At 43.1% G+C, this 18,176-nt stretch overlaps 1 protein-coding gene and 1 long non-coding RNA gene across 3 annotated transcripts in view; one reads left to right on the top strand and one right to left on the bottom strand.

Annotated features, from left to right (window-relative positions):
* The window catches only part of LOC135994870 (uncharacterized), a 156,318-nt gene extending 150,175 nt beyond the window's left edge, over window positions 1-6,143 (bottom strand). For both annotated transcript variants that reach the window (XR_010607049.1, XR_010607048.1), the window contains exon 1: window positions 6,067-6,143. This is a non-coding gene — a long non-coding RNA (uncharacterized LOC135994870). The remainder of the gene's footprint in view (window positions 1-6,066) is intronic.
* Window positions 6,144-6,404: 261 nt separating this feature from the next.
* PTPN1 (protein tyrosine phosphatase non-receptor type 1) overlaps window positions 6,405-18,176 on the top strand; it is a 38,819-nt gene continuing 27,047 nt past the window's right edge. The window contains exon 1 of the mRNA XM_065645882.1: window positions 6,405-6,572. Coding sequence (XP_065501954.1) covers window positions 6,405-6,572 — 168 coding nt within the window. The remainder of the gene's footprint in view (window positions 6,573-18,176) is intronic.

The following is an 18,176-nucleotide window of genomic DNA, read 5'->3' as shown; positions in this document are numbered from 1 at the left end:
AAATAAAATAGAACTTTAATTATAACTTGATTAAATGGATCAAGGACAGTCTTTTCATCCTGCTTTCATGTAGAGCCTGATTTAGAAAGGGCCAGTCTACGCATGAGACCCTATAGCATTGCTACAACGTTTTGCGGTAAATTTTGTATTTTTCAGAACACGAACAACGATGGTCGTAGTTTCCGTACAGAAGACAGCAGTTGCCCTCGCTGGAGCCGACAAATGAGCGGTTCTGAGGCGCAGCGGTGCTGCAGCCTCCCACAAGTACATCTGCCCGTACGTCAGATGGCACATCTACCCAGATTCTAAATTTCAGCCTCGTCCTTGGAGAATCGGCAGCAGTGCAACCAGTAATCCAGGACGCCGATGTAACTACCATTGGACAGTTCACTGCAGAGAGGAAGACATTCGTTTCACACGGCCAGCTCTGCTCCTACCCAGCTGGCGACAGTGACCTTCCAAAAGGAGACACCGGGTAAACAATTACGGTATTTCCTTAACTTCACATAGTATTAACTATGGAAGAGAGTGCCACCAAGCGGTTACTTTAAACGGTGCAGACATCTCTTGTCGCTGCAGGTAATTTTCCCCGCCAGCAGCCCCTTTACCAGAGATCATTCCGGGGCGCCGCTAAGTCACCAGGGTTTGAGGGCCGGCGCCGTGCGGTGAGCTAGGCTGAGGGAAGCGGCTGCTGAGCTCCGCGGCCCCGTGTGACCCGTGCGAGCAGGCGGCAGCTCCCCTCAGGAGCCCGGGGCACGAGGCCGCGCGCCCCGCCCGCCGCCAGACGGCGCCGTCCGCACCCGCCGGGCCGGCGTGACGTCACTTCCGCGAGCCGCGCGGGGAGCACGTGACGGGCGCCAACGCTGTTGTGTTAACGGCTCTTTGCTCCATGAATGGGCGCGGGAAGAACCGGCCGAGATCCAGAATCACTTTTCTGGCGCACTGCAGATCCAAGGTGGCTCTATCCAAACAGATCTCCCGCTAGATGTACAGACATATACCCATTAAAACCTCTTCTACTCACATTCTCATCCCTTCAGCTGAAGGAGCTGTCAGGAAATAACCTGAATCATCTTTGCTTCTAAACGCAGGAGATATTAACAGATACTCATCCTGCTTCCTGGCCTTTCAAAGCAACGTTCTAATTAGTTCCCATATGACTTCCACATCACGGGAAGCTTCACTGTCCATTGAGCCAGATCATTTTAGGATCCTCCACCCTTTTCTTGCTAGGGACTACTGCAGGACAAGGACACAGGCAGGAATTCCAGAAGAAATATCACCCATCTCCCCACCATTCTACCCTGTAGAGTTTTCTATGAATTTAGCACCAACCAACTACGCAAACACTTTTGAGCTTTTTTTTTTTTCTTAACTGAGATTCATTGATTAATTCAACCTTTCTGTTGGCCCTCTCTGTGGTGAGGCTTTTAGTAAGAGTTTATTTCAGTATCCTCTTCCCAGCAAATGCTTGTTCTTTTATCTTGGCATAAAGAGACAGGCAACAGGAAAGCCACATACGGGAAAATGACTGCTCTGATTTGGGAAGGATAGAGAGGACACAGAGTTACCAGTGAGACAGCAGCTCAACACTGATTGTACCCTGTCCGAGTCACAATAGCGAGTCATTTCATTGCATCTTCTCTGATAAACTGTGAATGGTTTCTGACACCAGCATGCTATTATAGCGTCCCTGTGCAGTGCCCAGCACAAGATGAATCCTTTGCTACAGTACATGGTCTCTTAGGTCACCAGCCTAAAACTTTGAGTCTAAAATTCTCTACCTGAACTCTTAGCATGCACAAAATTCCCCTCGGTTTTGACACAATTGCATAAATCAGTTTTTCTCTTTAGTCAAAGCCCCCTGTTCACAAATAGGTTCTCCGCATTTATATTCTTTGAGAAACCTGGTCCTGAAGACATACTCAGAGCACCAGTAGACCGTGTTCTGGAAACAAAGCAAGGAGCTGTGGTTGGGAACCGCCGTCCAGCCAGCACCCGAGTGATCAGGTCTCACTGCAGCGGGCTGTGCAGACCTGCAGTCAGCACACAGCTCTGCCCGGGGGAAACACGCCTCGCACGTCTCAGCAGAGCTCTGACCGTGAGCTCATGGGCTCTGGTGTGGAGATCTTTAAGCCTCCCTTATATATGTGGAACTGTTTTGCACAGCCGCTCACCACCAGCAGGACTAGAGTCTGACTGCCCTTTCTGATGAGTTGCCTGAGACTTGGGCTACGGTAGTTCTGTCTTTGACCCATGTCCTTTACAACATTTTCTCCTTTTCTTTGAAAAGAGTGATCTAGCTTGTGCATCTCATGCTTTCCTGAACCCATGACTCAGACGCCCAGGACTCTCAGAAGTATATGAACTAAAATATTTAATAGTTTCCTATTTCTGCTACTTCCTATTGTAGTCTCTCATCTTGAGACTCCACTAGGCATGCTATATTTTCTAAGTTCCACTCTTAACTGCATATCTCTTCAAGGAGCTTTAAAGTTAGGTGAGCCTGAATATTAATCTGTGTATGTAACCTTAAAATTAAAATATTACAAGCTAATGTAAATTTTTACCAACAAAATCACAAGTTAGAACATACCAGGCTTGATCCTGATCTTGCATATAGTAATATAAACCAAGAATAATTTTATCACGTTAAAACTTAGGCTAACATCAGAACAAAATCAGAAGCAAACCAGTCTATTTACACTATATGACAATGTCCAATTGCACTGAATTTTGCTCATGAACTTACAGGCACTTCCAAGTAACCAAGGTATAACATGTGAATCATTAGAGTCTTGTGCGATGTTGGAATATTAGTGAGGGGAAAATCAAGATAGAACTGAACCTTCTACAGTAACAATCCCGGATGTTTAACTACGACAAAAGAGAAAACCAGAACAAAGAACACCTAAGATGTAACACCAAAAGGACATACTAGAAGATCCAAGCCTGAGCTCTCTTTCACATAAGATTGTATTTCTGCTAAACAGAGATACAAATATGTACAGTGCAATATCATTGTGTTGAATGTGAAGGACAAGCTTCCCAGTTGTACCCTGGAGATGCAGCCTGCTAGAACTCGCTTAATGTAACTAAAAAGTTGCATTCAAAAATGAAACAGTGAAGGAACAACATGTATCATATTTGCAAACACTTTAATGGAGATTTATGACACTGGCTGTTTTAAACTAGGTCATCTCAAAATGCTGATTATTGTTAGGAGAATGGCAAATTAAAGACTTTAACATGATTAGAATGAATAAGTCATTTTATGGCTTCCAAACGAATTCAGAATAATAGACTTAGTTTCATTGTTCTGCCAATGTACATTTTTTAAACTAAAGGCCGGGCTGTTTCACATTGCTCTGTGGGTAGCTAGAGCCTAGTGTACATTACAAGACAAAGAAAAACTACTGCAAACCCCTACAGCTGTTACATATAAAAAGGTGGGGTGTTCTCCCCTACTCAGCAGGAGGAATTTCAGAATTCTCAACTTCAGAATGCACTTGATGGTTCCATAAAGTGGCCTACGTGCCCTTTACATTGCTCTAGCATTAGAAGGTGCCAAAGAGATGAAGCTTATTATTTGACATAAACTAGTGTCTAACTGTATATTGTAAGGATCTCAGTTTTTTAGCTTTAGATGTCATTGCATGTGCTCTTGCTGAAATTGTCCATAAAAACAAACCCAAAAGAATTCAAGAGCATATGTACCAATTAGCTGTGCCTTTCTGAAATAGGAGCCATAACATGTATCGCTGCTGCAAATTGTTTACTTCTTTTGTATAGGTAGATACAGGTAAAAGCAAATATTCATAACGTAGTCTAACCCCTCCAAAATTTCCAGTTCTTTAATATTTCATTCAGCCAGACTGACACATTTTAAAATGTCACTGGCCACACATATTGCAACTGTGATAGACAGAGTTTTATGAAGAAATGCAAGATACACTGGCAATTTTTATAATCTTTACTGGGTTACTCTTTGAAATCTTCAGCTGAATATCCATTTGTTCAGGGCACTATATGAGTTTTTATCATTCAAGGTAATTATTTCTGTGACAACAGTACACAGCAGAATATATGGCTGATGAATCATTGACTGAAGGACTTGTACTGATTTTATTTATTACGTCCATTCAGGAGATATAAGCATAAAAGAGCGTATGCTATCTTCCTTTATAAAATGCTTATGCACCTGCAGTAATTCAGCTGCATTTAGCTGTAGCATCACAAGCTTTGACTTCTTCTCGGTAGGATCAGGTTTATGCCTGCATGAAAAACGGCCATCCCCTGGAACTGTGCTTTGGTGACATTACAAAGATTCATCTCTCAAGTATGGAGTCACCGAAACAGTGCATGACTCCCCACACACATTCATAATTCATCACCCTGAAATAACAGGGAAAGGGGAAAGCAGTTGTTAAATTTGTCTTTATGTCCCCAGCTCCAGTAGATTAAAAATTCACCACCTGGACTCAAGATAAGGGTAGCGCCTCAGAGCAGCCAGACGGGAAAGAAGCTGCAGTCACCATCCATTGCTTTTAGCAATAAGGAAGCAGGTCTCAACAGGTGGAAATTCTTTCATTCATGGGACTAGTACCGCATCTGCCTACTTCCAAAAATCAGGTCAAGAGAAAGCCCATGCAGTAACAAAGGCAAAAAATCTTTTTAATACCATCTGCTAATGCCTCTATGCTACATGCAGCAGCTGACTAGAGAATAATGTTCCATTGTTTACCTAGGTTAAGTCGCTTAGCCTGTTCCCACACTTTCCACAGATTGCTTTTACTGTGGCTGTTACTATTAACTCTCCCCCAAAATTCTGGGCCTCTCAGCTCACATGTCTGACTAGTCCTCTCTTCTCAGAGAGCATCCATTTGCACTTCAGTAGCCCAATAAGCGCGTCCCAAACTGGGTGGCATTCTCGGGCTGAACGCTGGAAGGGAGCCTCTTCCAAAAACTGCACAGTTGCACAATTAGGAAAAGCAATGGAACAGCTTCTTCTAGCAGGGAAAGCTGAGTGGTGCGAGGGCTGCAGCTGAGCTGTGACATACTTCTGTCTTCCATGACATTGATACACTTTGCCCTTTGAGAACTCGACCGCTCTCATTGCCGCCAGCCATGCTGTGCTTACTTATGATCAAATTCACTCATGAAAAATGTTGATCCTGCAAACCCACTCTCACAACCTTATTTTGGGCCAGTGTTCATGCTGCAGAGGTACCAGGTACAGCAAGCCTGCACCAGCCCTCAGAAGCAGCAGTGTGCTCTAAAAGCCTGAGAAACAGCAGTAATCTAACAAACAGAAGCTGGCTGACAGGAGAAGTAAAATTCCTTGCTTTGCAAACAAAGTGTGCTCTAACATTATACATGGGATAACTATGTCCATATGTTTGGAACGTCTGCTCTTGAAGCTCAGGAAGATGTTGGCTCTCTGAGATACGTACGCTAGAACTTCATTCGGCACTGCCTTATGAGAAGGGTGCAATAGAATGACAAATGTTTACCTCCTGGGATAGGACTGTATAGCACTTTGATAGTAATGGCCATTTCAGAATAGTAATCTAAGAGCCGAGGGCAGATGATTGAACTCCATTTGGAGCTTGTCGCGTCACACATTCCTTTAAATCAAAGGGTACGGGACAACTGACAGAAACACGTTTCATTCAGCAGACCGTGTAAGAGCAAAAAATAAACTCTCCATCTTCTGTCTGCAGTGAGAGAATTACAGTTGTCTTGCTCAACTCTGAAGCGAGCACACGTACCCCCAAGCACCCTGTGCTGCCAGGGCAGTCCCCTGCTGCCGCACTGCCCTTCTCCTCACAGCCCTTGGCACTCACATGGCTGCCTGAGAATTTTTTAAAAATTCTGACCCTCTTGCCGCAGACAAAGAGCTGGAAAACACGACTCAAGCCCTTCCTCAGGCTCAGACACCAGATGACGCCAGCCCGGGGCCCAGGGAGCGGCTTCCCCAGCCCGATGCCGTTGCCGAGCACAGGCCGGGACTCCCCGTTGCCGCCTCCGGCCTGCGGCCCGCCAGCCCCGCCGGGGCCGCCCTACCTGTCAGTGCGGCCCGGGGCGGGACGGCTGCGGTGGCCGCGGCTGCAGAAGGGGAGGACGCACCCGAGCCCGCCCCGTGTGGCGCCGACAGCGGCGCTGACCGGCCTGTCGCCGCAGGGGGCCGAGGGCCCGGCCGCCCCGCCGGGGGCCGGCGCTGCCTGACGCGGGCGCGCGGCCCCGCGGCCGCTCCACAGCGACCGTTACGGGCCGCTGGCGCCGCGCGCTGCCGGCCCCCCCGCCTCCCACCGCCCCGCAGGCCCCGCGGCCGCCGGGCCGCCCCGGACGTCGCGTCGCCGGGGCGGGCTGCGTAGTTCCGGCGGGGAGAAGGGAGGGGTGACATGCAGAGCAGGCAGCCGCGGCCTCGGGAGCAGCCGGAGCTGCCGGAGCGGCGGGCGGGAGCGGCGGCGGCGCTGGGGGGCCAGGCCTGGCGCGGCGTCCCCACCATGGAGATCGAGAAGGAGTTCCACCGGCTCGACCAGGCCGCCAGCTGGGCCGCCATCTACCAGGTGAGGGGCAGCCGGCCGGCCCGGCCGTACCCCCTGCCCCGGCGCTCAGGGGGGAGCGCGCTTTCCCTCAGCCTCTCTCAGCCGCCCCTGGGGCTGCCCTCCCCACCCCGCGGCGTGTCTGTGCGCCGGCTGCCGAGGGCCCAGCGCGGGGAGCGCTGCCCGCCGCCCCGCCTCTCCCTGCTTCGGAGCTCTCCCTTTCCCCTTGCCGCTTCCCTCCCGCAGCGAGCCGCGGGCTGGCCCGCCGTGCCCGGCGCTGGGGGGCAGAGGGAGGCCCCGCTCTGCCGCTCCCCCCGCGGAGCAGAGCCCCTCTCACCGCCTGGCGTGGGCGGGCAGCGCCCCGGGGACAGCGCTCCGCGGCGGGGGCGGCCGGCTGCGCCCCCGCCCAGCGGGCCCGGCGGGAGCTTCCTCCGGCAGAGCCCTCGGCCGCGCTGCGCTCCTCGCTCCGGGCTCCCTTGGAGCTGAGCATGCACATAGGTTCCTAGTAACCGTTTAAAACTGCCCCCTTCCTACCCTTGAGAGGGGAAATCTAACTATCGTATTCGTGGGGTTTTTTATCAGAAAAAGATGGGCAGCATTGCATGCATGTAGCTTTTCAGTCACTTCAGCAATAGAACAGAGCCTGAAAACAGCTTGTTAGTAATACTTGTGCAGTTATCTGGTGCTGGTTTTTATTATTTAGTTTACTGCATTTAGATTCTATTTTGGTGACATTTTAGAAAACCCGTGTGGCAAACGAGAATGCTTCTATTTGCCGACTGGATCCAGCTTCACACATACAAGCAAAAGGAATTAGGGCTTTTCTCTTTAAAACATTCTTTGTGCATTTGTCCAAAATGGAACGTAAGAGAAGATGAAGTACATGAATGGTTGGGTGGATGCGTTCAGTCAGATCAGGCAGCGTTGCTGTAAAATCCATTTGAATGTTTAAACTGGTATATTGCATATACTAATGAGTTTTAAGTTTATATTTGTAACACACGTTGAGCTTTGCTTCCCTTTCAGTATGAATTTCTCTGGCAATACACTTTTAAAAGAAGGAGTGGAGTTTTGTAACACTGAAATAAATGAACTCCAGTTTCAGAATCACAACAGGCAAGTTTTAAAGGTAGTAGCTTGCGGGATGAACATCTCCAGTTTTTTGGCACATAGAGAACAAGTATGCATTTTTGAGCATGCTTTTCAGAAGGTCAGGTTTTTGTTAGAATATTTAATTTCCTGCAGAGTTTCAGTGCTTGCTAACCGTATCAGTTGAAAGTCATGTGCATATATGACGTTATGTTTTCGCTAAACTGCTCTTGATGATTTGGTTTGTTTGCAGGCTTAGTGCTCACAAAATGATTTTGAGTAACATGGCTCTGTAATGGAGATGCTATATTTCTACGGATACTATTTAATTACATAAGTGAAATGTGTAAGGGGAATGAAGGACTGTGGCGTATTTTTAATGTGGGATCAGCATTCGGTGATATTTTTGTCCTACTTTCTTTGAATGATGTAACTCAGTAGCCTGCTCAGACTGTGGCACAGCACGAGGTTTCATTGAGGACTAAAATTCAACCTAAAAAAAAAAAAGACTAAAGTGATTGATTTGTATCCAACTATTGACAAGCACAAGAGATGGGGTTTTGCTTGTTCTGTCTTTTTTGTTTGTTTTTTTTTCTTAAGATTGATTAGTAAGTATGTGCATCTATGTCATGTAACTCAACTGCATCCTGCTTTTAAATATCAGCTGTTGAAAATGACGTCTTGGCAGATCATGTACATCTGGAAGAACAATGTGCTTCACTATAATCCGTGCATTTGATGTCTGGGCTGTGACATTAACAATGCAGTTTTCCTACAAGTACCAATCTTTGACTGAAGAATGGAGTAAGTAGAATAATGTACGTTATTGGTGCTGAAAAGGGTCTTTTCCCAAGTTAATTGTACCACAGGCTCCCAGTATCTAGGTGTCATGAATGTAACTGCTAAGCTCCAAAAATGTTCACCCGTATTCCGAGTGAAGCATAATGCAATTTACTGACAGTCACTTCCTCTTGTTTCTTGGCTAAATCTATTATCTAGAGATACAGAACTGCACGGTATCTAGGGGAGGAATTATGAATACTACAGGGAGACTTGTCTGGGAGCCACGTGACTTTGAAGGTTTAAAATTGTCCAGGCTTCTTTTTTTTTGGACAAGGGGAAGCTATGTTCAGCTATGATAATAGTACAGTTGTCAAAGAAAAAAAAATAGATTACTTCTTTTAAGCATAAGTAATTGCACAATGGAGACAAAAACATTTCAAAATGAAGATATTGTGTAGGTGATTTTGTGACAATCGTGTCTTGGGCACTGCATGCTTAGCATAACTATTCTCTGCTGCAGCTGGTCAAAACACGGTGAACACTGATGAAGTTTTCCATGTTTTGTTGTTTTTGTTTTCTTGGATTTGTTTTGTTTTTAATATCCAATACTGTCCCTTAATTTCATCTGGATTTCCTTGCTACATGAACTGTGAGCCATGAGATCCCACAAAAATTTTTCAGAGACCCGACAGATAAAAAGGACTGGTCTGGTTCTGGCCGTTGCTTATATTGTAGAGAAGCACACTTAGAAGATGCCTAATAAAATGAGACCTGATCTAGGCATAAGATCATTCAAATTGAAGTCCTCCTCCAGAAAACCATAAGTTAAAGGAAAATGGACAGCAGGTTAAATGTGAGCTTTGCAATGCGATACTGTGGTAAAGATATGCAACAGAAAACAAATGCTTAAGGGTGAGTGAATGATATGCACCCTGCATAAATATCATTAGAAGCATCAATAGGAATGAAAAGCATTCACTCTGGAGATGTCACAACAAAAAAGCAATAGCCCAAAGCTAAGAAAAGCACTCTTTAGGCTTACCGTTAGAGCAGGAGAGAAAAAGAGATATTTGTCCAGAATATCAAAGGAACATTTGATTTTGATTTGCTCACAGTGAGTGCAATATCAGATTTTCATAGTAATTTTATATGCAGAAGTCTTTCAGAATTTTAGGAGGTATTTTAGTTTCTAACTTCTTAGACATGGTGGTAGAATGAGATAGTATCTTAAAAACACAACCCTCAAATACAGGTAGAGTTGCTTCTAGTGTTTATATAAGCTAGATATTGTTGATGTTAGTATGTTGGCTAATGATACTGACTTGGATGTGCTTATCAGTAACAGTAAAGACACCTCTTAATTATCTACTCTTGTGCCGTGCAGCTAGGGATCCCCTATGGCTGGAGGCAGAGCTGACTCCTGGTTTTACAGAAACATCTATGGGGACAGCTCATACAGTTTTCCATGTGAAGGTAGCAAAATTAAATTAAAATTTGCACTCTTTTCTAAGTTTATAGTCAGTAGAATATAAAATAAAAAGAACTGAGTACAGTCTAGACTTTCAAATATGTTTGCAAGTGAGTATACTGAAACCAGAACTAACTACGCTGCTGGGTGTGCTCTGGAAAGCTGAAGTGCAGATACAGTTTGGTTTGATGCTTGTAAGAGACATATAACTGTTCTCGGTTTCTTTATTAATTTTTGAGGGTATTTTAAACTAATATGAATGTGAATGTTACATTTTTTCCCACACTTCTCTAAGCCAAATTAAAATCCTAGAAATTGTGAAAGTTAATAAGCTTTACTCATATTATGAGAGGAAGGTATAAAACTATCATGCATATTTTGGATCTCTGTCAAGTGAGGAAAGCCATGGGAAGATTTTTGTGTATTCACTGTCTCTGGACAAATATTTATAGAATATGTAGATAGGTTTTAATGTGGAGAGTAAACTGTGAAATGGTTGACCCTGTAGATGTATAATAGTGTGGTTGTGTTGTGTATTTAAAGTAAACGAACAGGAAATTCTACTAGTGTTTTTGGTTTATAAACTGCAGTGAGGGTTCAGACTTTGTGCTGCTGCATTCTGTAAGATTTGGGTTACTCCTTTGCTCTGGTGCTAAAAAACTTTAAACTTCTTTGCAGCAGATAAATTGTGGCATGAGCATGACTTATTATAAATGCATCTTTGTGCTTTATTCTGCCAGTTCTTGCTACTTGAAAGTGCAGGTCTCTGCATGCATGCCTTGCCACTTCTTAATTCATGCTATGTTGATTCATCTGGGGCTTAGCTTAATTGGCTCTGGTTATGGAAAGCTGGTTTAGAATGATGGTTTCAGGGAGTCTCTCTTTTTTTTTTTTTTTTTTTCCTTCAATACAGCTGAAGATAGTCCATGTTTTCCAGTGTTCTACAGCCACTGAATCTTGATACGAGTGTCTTTTGTAGAAGCAGAGGCAAATGATGATGAAGTAGTGAAGTCTCTGTGGCTTGCAAAGTCAATATCCTCTCTGAGAACCTGAGTTTACTCTCAATTGCAAGTGATAGTGCAGTGTTTTGTGCTATTGAGGATGTTTCAGGGTGCCCTCCTGCATTGATTAGTTATGCTAAGTTTTTCATATCAAGACCAATTGTGTCTACTGATGGCGAATTTGAGATTGCACAAGTCCTGTTATATGGAGCTACTGAGCCGCTTAGTTTTGCTTGTTTTTCAAAGTTTAAAATCTAAGTACTTGAATCCAAATATCCTGTGATAGCATTGCTGTAAGTAGAACATTGAAAAATGGAGCGTGTGACAGCTTATTGTTAAGGGGATACCATTTGCTAAAAATCTAGAAATTAGACAGCGTGCAGACAGTGCTACACCTGCTTCTGAGCACCTTCAGAAGGTTTTTGTGGTTTTAATGTGTTCCTCCATATGTTACTTACTCCTCTTTCTTTGTCTGCTCTAAGGGTATGTATATATAGAAGGAAAATGACAGTTAAGGAGAATGCAGTGTTGGCCACGTGCCAAATGATGTTACATTCAAATAGAAATAGCCCTTGTAAGTAGAGAATAAAGTGTGGTAGTGGTAGACCAAGTATTTTTGAAACTAAAATAACTTTATAAATATTCTGAGTAGGTTTGAATTAGCAGTTCATCCTATAGTTAACTAAACACTAAAATGAAATCTTTTCTTGTAATACTTGCTTTGCAAATGGACTTTCTCCAAGGGTTCTCTTTAGCTGAGACTTGGTTTACACTGAAATACCACTGCTGGTTTCTTGGAAACATGCGAATCCCCACATTTTAGATTAGTGTCACTGGCATGACATAATAATCTGTTTGGACTGTGAATTTGACCTCATTAAATATCTAAGGATGCTAACTGGTTCCTTGAAATTCAGAATTCCTGTATGATTCATATTATACGTCTTTTAATTAAAAGAAAATGGAGGAGGAAAAAAAATCTGTAAAAAGGGGTAAAAGCTTGAAGTCATGCTGTTGCTTGTACTCCAGTGAATGTGAGAATTGGATGGGTTGTTTCAGTCACCAGATATGCCACTGAATTTGTTTTCTCATAGTCAAATAAACTAGTTTTTTCTCTAGTCTCACCATTTGCAAAATGAGATTTATATTCAACACAGTGTTAGAGAGCTACTTTTTTTTTTTTTTAAACCACGTTACTTTTCTGCCTTTTGTAGCACAGAAGAGAAGGAACAAAAAACGTGTACAGTATCGGTATTCTGTTACTGATAATGTATTAAGTAGTTTTCTAGTAGGGTTTGGGGGTTTATGCGTTTAGGGATTTTCAAAAAGTATTGCAAGTTAGGTTAGCTCAGCTCCTGTAATGCTTCAGGCAGTTCAACATCTCAGGAGGATTTTCTCCTGTGACCATCGTCTTTCTTGCAGTTTTGTTCTGCTCTTTTAAAACAGAGGCCTGTTGTCCAGCAGTGCAAGGGATAACTTCTCTGCATAGAGTGAAAGCTTTTCAAACTGTGAGTTGAGTAGGAGACTTATTAACAACAAATTGATAAGTACTTGAAAATTGAATATTGTGCCGTAAACCTAACAAATTAACAAAGCAAACAAACAGAACCCCAACCCCTTGGCTGAAGTGGTTAATTAGAATGTTCCCAAGTGTAGGATTTCATATTAAAGTTTGCTTCATTCTGGTTGTTTCTGGAATACTGATTTGGAAAAAGGTTTGTAAAAACAGAGGCAAGACAGACGTTAGAGGATTGAGGTTTTGTGTCGTCCTCAGTGCTGATCTGAAGTGCTGTCAGTGTTCACATCTTACAGAATTACATGAACTTAAAACTTTGTTATTTTAAAAATATTAGACTGGACTAGAACTATTAGACTAGAACGTTTGTATCTGCACCTCTGTAAAAGTGTGTACAGCATCACTGGCAGAGGAAAGCAGCCCTAGCGAACAATGTGTGCATTTATTCCTAAAAGAACCAAGTTTATGAAAATGTAGAAACAGATTTTCTGCAGTATTCAGAATTAATAATATAAACTTGATCCGATCTGTAAGCTTGGATATTTACAGCGCTTACCATTGAGTTTTTTTGTTTTTTTTTTTTTAGTCATTGGTCACCTTGTTTCATGTTGATTTGCACAAGAAACATTTTCTGTTTATCTTTCTGGTGCCAGCAGACATGCCTTTGCTGGTTTGGCTGGGAGAGGCACTGTGATACAGCATCAGAATGCCTTTGTGTGTTCACTTTGTAGATCATGTACTACAAATGCCAGTTCATTTTCTACCAAACCCTGTGAATTTAGATGTGCTTTTTCTCTCACCCACGCAAAACACAGCTAAGATTCAACAGCTTCCCTATCATATTATGCTAAGAAAAAGTGATAGAAGTGATTCTTGGAAATGCATGTGATTCTGCTAATAGTGATAGCTGGTCTACTTTCAAATTGTGTTTGTGCTTTCTGCATTTGAGAAAAAAGGTTCCTAGGACAGCAGTGAAAAATGTGGTGTCCTTGTTGGGAAGGAAAATGAGCTAGCATCATATGAAACTTTTGGAAAGGTTTTTAATTGTCTTTATTTTTTGCTTATTTCTAATTCTGTAGATTCTATTTGCCATATGCTTTCACCTTGCACAGTACTTTATGCTAGAATACGGACTGATAAACATTATTTCCATAAGTTTTATTGGGTTTGCATTCATTAGTTGTGGAGTTGTGAGCTGGTAAAGGGCCACTACTTATGGAAGCAGCATAAATACAGCCAGCTTACTTGAGAGATCTGTGTTCTTAACTGTTGCAGCTAGAGCCCTTATATGTTTTTCAACTCCATATTTATCATCAACACTGTCAGATGTGATTCCTCCCAAATTGTGTGGGGTTTTTTTCTGGTGGCTTTTCTTTTTAACGTATACTCTCTTGCTGTCTTCTACCTGTCCTCATTGGCGTGATAAATTATACCATACTTTTAAGCAGAATTTTGTTGGTGTCACTGATACTGAACATATACCTCGTTTAATTACTGATTTGTTAACCTATGGAATGAAAAAACTATTTAGACAGTTCAGCTTCCTAGTTGGGCATATCTTTCATGAAAGACAGTAGAGAGAGGAAAAAAAACCTTTCAGCTGAATCCAGCATTAATCTCATATTGGATTTAGTTAGGTAGGATACCGATCCATTGCAGCGGCCTGATTCCCTTGTTAGGGACTGAAACTGGATCTCTACTTTGTATATAGGATGTCGTCTTTCCTTCTGTCTTAGGATCCAGGCCTCTCAGTAGGTCCATAGTTGTCTCAGTTCTTGGTTGTTGTGGATGCTTTGGGAACACGTGGTTCAAGGGGTAAAAAGTCACCTTGAGCACTGGGGGTGAAGAGATCAATGATCAGGAGATTTACTTGTCTCACCAACTGTTAAGAGATTCGTGAATCAGATTTGAATCGTGTGGTGTGGTCTTTTTCCTGTACTTAGAAGAAAGTTAAAACGGTTTTTATGTAAGTAGAGATAGGAAATAAAGCAAGTACAAAGCAGGTTTTGCATTCTGCCAGTATATGCAATTATAGAAAAACTTGCGTGCCGTCCCAGTGTGAGTGTAGAGCTGTGCGGGTCTCACTGCAAGCAGAGGGAAACTGTCCCCTATGGGAAGGAAACTCACTATATTTTTTGGACTAAAATAGTTGCTTGTCAAAAATACTACTAAATAGTAGTATTTTGAACATAAAGTAGCTGTTCTATTTGTGATCTTTCAGGTGCTTTTTCTTGTATCTCAAGTTCACAGAACTTTATGCTGCTCTGTGAAGTGCTTGATTCATCAAGTACTTGATGCTGTGAGCCATTCTACAAAAGACACTCTGTTTCTCTGATTCTTTATATTTATTTGGAACAAGAACAAGCGTTCTACACATAAAGAGGAATGTTCCCATAACCTTCTTCCCTTGGGCACATTTGAAGGAGAATTGCTTGTTTATATCATTTCTAATCCCATAGTAACAGGTTACAGTAGCATAAACAGTGTGACCTTTTAATGTGATCACAGGAAGTAAAATGTGAAATCTATTTTAAAAATGCATCTTCGACTAAGGAAGAGTATACTTCCTTTTTCTGACAGGAAAAATAACCCATACTAGTTCAGAAGATCTCGATGCCATTATACTGTGTAAGGCCCATTTTTTCCACTATCTTCTGTACAGCCATTGCAGCGGCTTGAAGTAGGACTGAACCTATGCCATCCTTGTGCAGAACTGCACATCCCTGCTCTGCGTTGCACAGGGATCAATGACTGAAGATGGGGCTACTGGAAAAACAGAACTCTGACACGTGCAAGAGGTTTTGGTAAGAGGAACTTCTTTTGGAAAGAAAACAAGGGTGCGTCATTGGAGCAAGAACCAGAAAAATACTACATAGCGTACACATATACAGATTTCAGAAATTTTCTGAATATTTCCAGAAACTGAAGAAAAATGGGGAGCGTTTTAACCAGCAAAGGGTGGGAGAGTGGACAGTTACCCAACTTTAGAAAACATTCTTGTTTATTCCCTTTACAGTTTAATTAAGTTAGAAAGCAACGTTGTCGCTTGTTTCTCAAACTTCTGACAACAGAGAATTTTCACATTAAATCGCAGTTGCTACCTAGAACTGCGCAGTGCCCAGTGGTGTCTGTAGGGTGACATGAACAAGAATCTTGTTCCAACTTGTACAATGTTTTCATTCCCAGTATTGGTACCTTCTCAGAATCGGCCTCAAGTGTCTCATGACCAGAGCAGTTCTGCCCTTGTACTGTTTCAAAATTGTGACAGTAAATAAGTGAAGGACAACACGTGTTGGGAACCAAAAAACCCATCTTCTTTATCCTTGCACATTACAACCTTAGCTGTGGTTGAGTTGGTAGTGTGCTGAAACATGCAATATCGAGTTGGGGGACATTGGTGGTTTGATTTGTCTGTGAGCAATATTACATAGATGGCTCATGACTGATTTCCCTTTAGATAGCGATTGCTTTCGGTTCTTGTACAATAAGCACTCTGATGCCGGGCAGCTGAGCTGTGGAGGAGTGCATGGCGGTCTGGGCCTGGCTGGTGGGGCCAGCGAGGTGGGCGGTGAGCAGGCTGGGCAGGGGGCGGCTCTGAGCAGCCAGCGGTTGGAAACCCCGCTGCGCTCAGCTGTCTGGCTGCACCAGGCTCAGGAACCGGGCCGTTTGGGGGGCTGCCCCCTGGTTCTGCAGCTTGTTTGTTCTGTGTCCATCAGGCTCGTCTTGTTTTCAGCAGAGGTGAAAGACTGGAACAGGAGGTTGAAAATATGTAAAATCTTTACAGCTGCTAAATTACTGGATTTATTAGCCGACGTGAGAGCATGAGTGGAGAGGTCTAATCTTACAAGTCTTTTTAAAGCTTGTTAAGAAGCAGGCAGAGCAGAAAGACTTCGTGGAAACTACTGACTAATGCCTTATTTGTCATCAATTTCTTGTTTATAGCTTGTGTAAAGCTATACAGAGCCTCTGTTAGGAGCCGAGTCCATTATGCTGGGCTTTACTTGATTGTGTTATACAGTCCAATCTATGGGTTGCTTTGCTGTGACTGACTGACGGCAAGAAATTCCTTATTTGCTGTTGTGTCTGCTGTCTACCACATAAAGTGGGGATTTGGGGTGGTAAAACTGTTACGTGCTTATTATGTTTTTTAAGAGTAGCTAAGTAAGTTAATATTACTACCTAGTTAGAAGCAAGCACTCAAATATTTATTGTTTTCATGTAATGATGTCTACATCTTTAGGGTTTTCTTATACTATAGTCTTTGCTAACAACGCGTTCTCCATGTAAAACTATTTCTCTACACACAAAATTCTATCTTGGAATGCTTAGAGAAAAATAATCTAATCTTCTAGTAAAAATGCTTTGCCCTCAGCACTGTTTAAGAGGAGGCACTTTTGTGTGATTCTAATAGTCAAAAACCTTTAGTTGTGGATCAGTGCTCAGAAGCCTTCGATGTAACAGTCTTTTGGGGGTAGGGGAATGAAAGGGATGTGATGGGGTGAAGGGCGTTTTAAAGGTACTTGGAAGTTACTGCGTTTTGTATTTCTTTTTTGTCCCCATAAGTGTTCCGGACATGTGCTAAGACTGCAAATGAGAGTTTGAGGTATCCACCAAATGGTAAAGGATGTTTAGTCAAGACCGCTGGCTGACTGTGGCTGACAGCAAGTGGAATACGATGAGCAGGAGCCAGGCGGGGTGTGGTGGGCAGGGTGGAGTGCTGCGCCGGGGCCGGGAGAGGGGCAGAGGAGGAACCCGCGTCCCGCCGTTCCCGAGAGGATGCTGTCCGTGTCGAGGGAGAAGTTATGACAGTTGCGTGGCTTTGCTAAATCAATTGGTGTTCCCAGGACGAATTATTTTAAACTTGCAGTATTAGTAGATGCATGAAGCAGCAAAACTGTTTATCTCATCTGATCCAGGCAACTTACCTTCACTCGCAAATCTGTTTCTTTAGCATGGGGAGGATTACATGGTCCTTTGAAGGCCTAGCTTGTTGAGTTTTGCAGGCTTCCTCATGCACCGGAGTCCAGAGTGCTAATCTGTCCTGCATTAGGGTGTCTGAGGAAGCTTGTCTTGGTTACGGGATGTGCCAGTTTAACACTGACGTTTGTTTTTTAAACTCTCATTTGCTTTCAAATGGGGAGATGATCTGCGGAGCTGGGGGTGAAAGCTCTCCCTCACTGCAACGACAGTTAGAACAGTCTCTGGTAGCACAGGATTGGTTCTGTCAGCATCATAAAGTATTGCTTTGCAGCTTGGAGAAATAAAAAAATATAGAATAAATTTTAGCATTTAAGGTCTGGCTGGTTTGGGGTTAAGGGAGGGGTTGTATCCTTTCCACAGGAAGTTCTCGGGCTTGTTGGCCGTAGGTAGATTTTCTTACACATTGTCTTTTCTGAAGACATACTTTTATTTACCTTTCCTGTGTGAGAAGTAAAGGCTTATACACGCTAGAAATTGTGCTTATGATAAGTAAAATGCAGTATCAATATCCACTGTGACTAGAGAGGGCAGCTAGTAAAGCAAAGCACTTAGAAACCTACCTCAAATCTAAGTAGCTTAACTTCTCTGAAATGTCAGTTCAGTAAATGTTACATCTCTGCTGTCAGCATTTAAGGGTTAAGTTTCTCTTTCCAAAAAAGTATCGATTTTTCTCTCTTTTTTTTTTTTTTCTTAGAACAGTTTACTACTGTGGAAGTAGTTGTGTAAACATTCAGCTTTAAGTGCAAGTTCTGTTAAACCTTGGTGCAGAGCAGAGGTGCACAACCCTGCTG

Source organism: Caloenas nicobarica, chromosome 15 (assembly GCF_036013445.1).
Source record: "Caloenas nicobarica isolate bCalNic1 chromosome 15, bCalNic1.hap1, whole genome shotgun sequence".
Lineage (NCBI taxonomy): Eukaryota > Metazoa > Chordata > Aves > Columbiformes > Columbidae > Caloenas > Caloenas nicobarica.
Note: the sequence above shows the minus strand (reverse complement) of the source record. Positions and strands in the feature narration are given on the sequence as shown.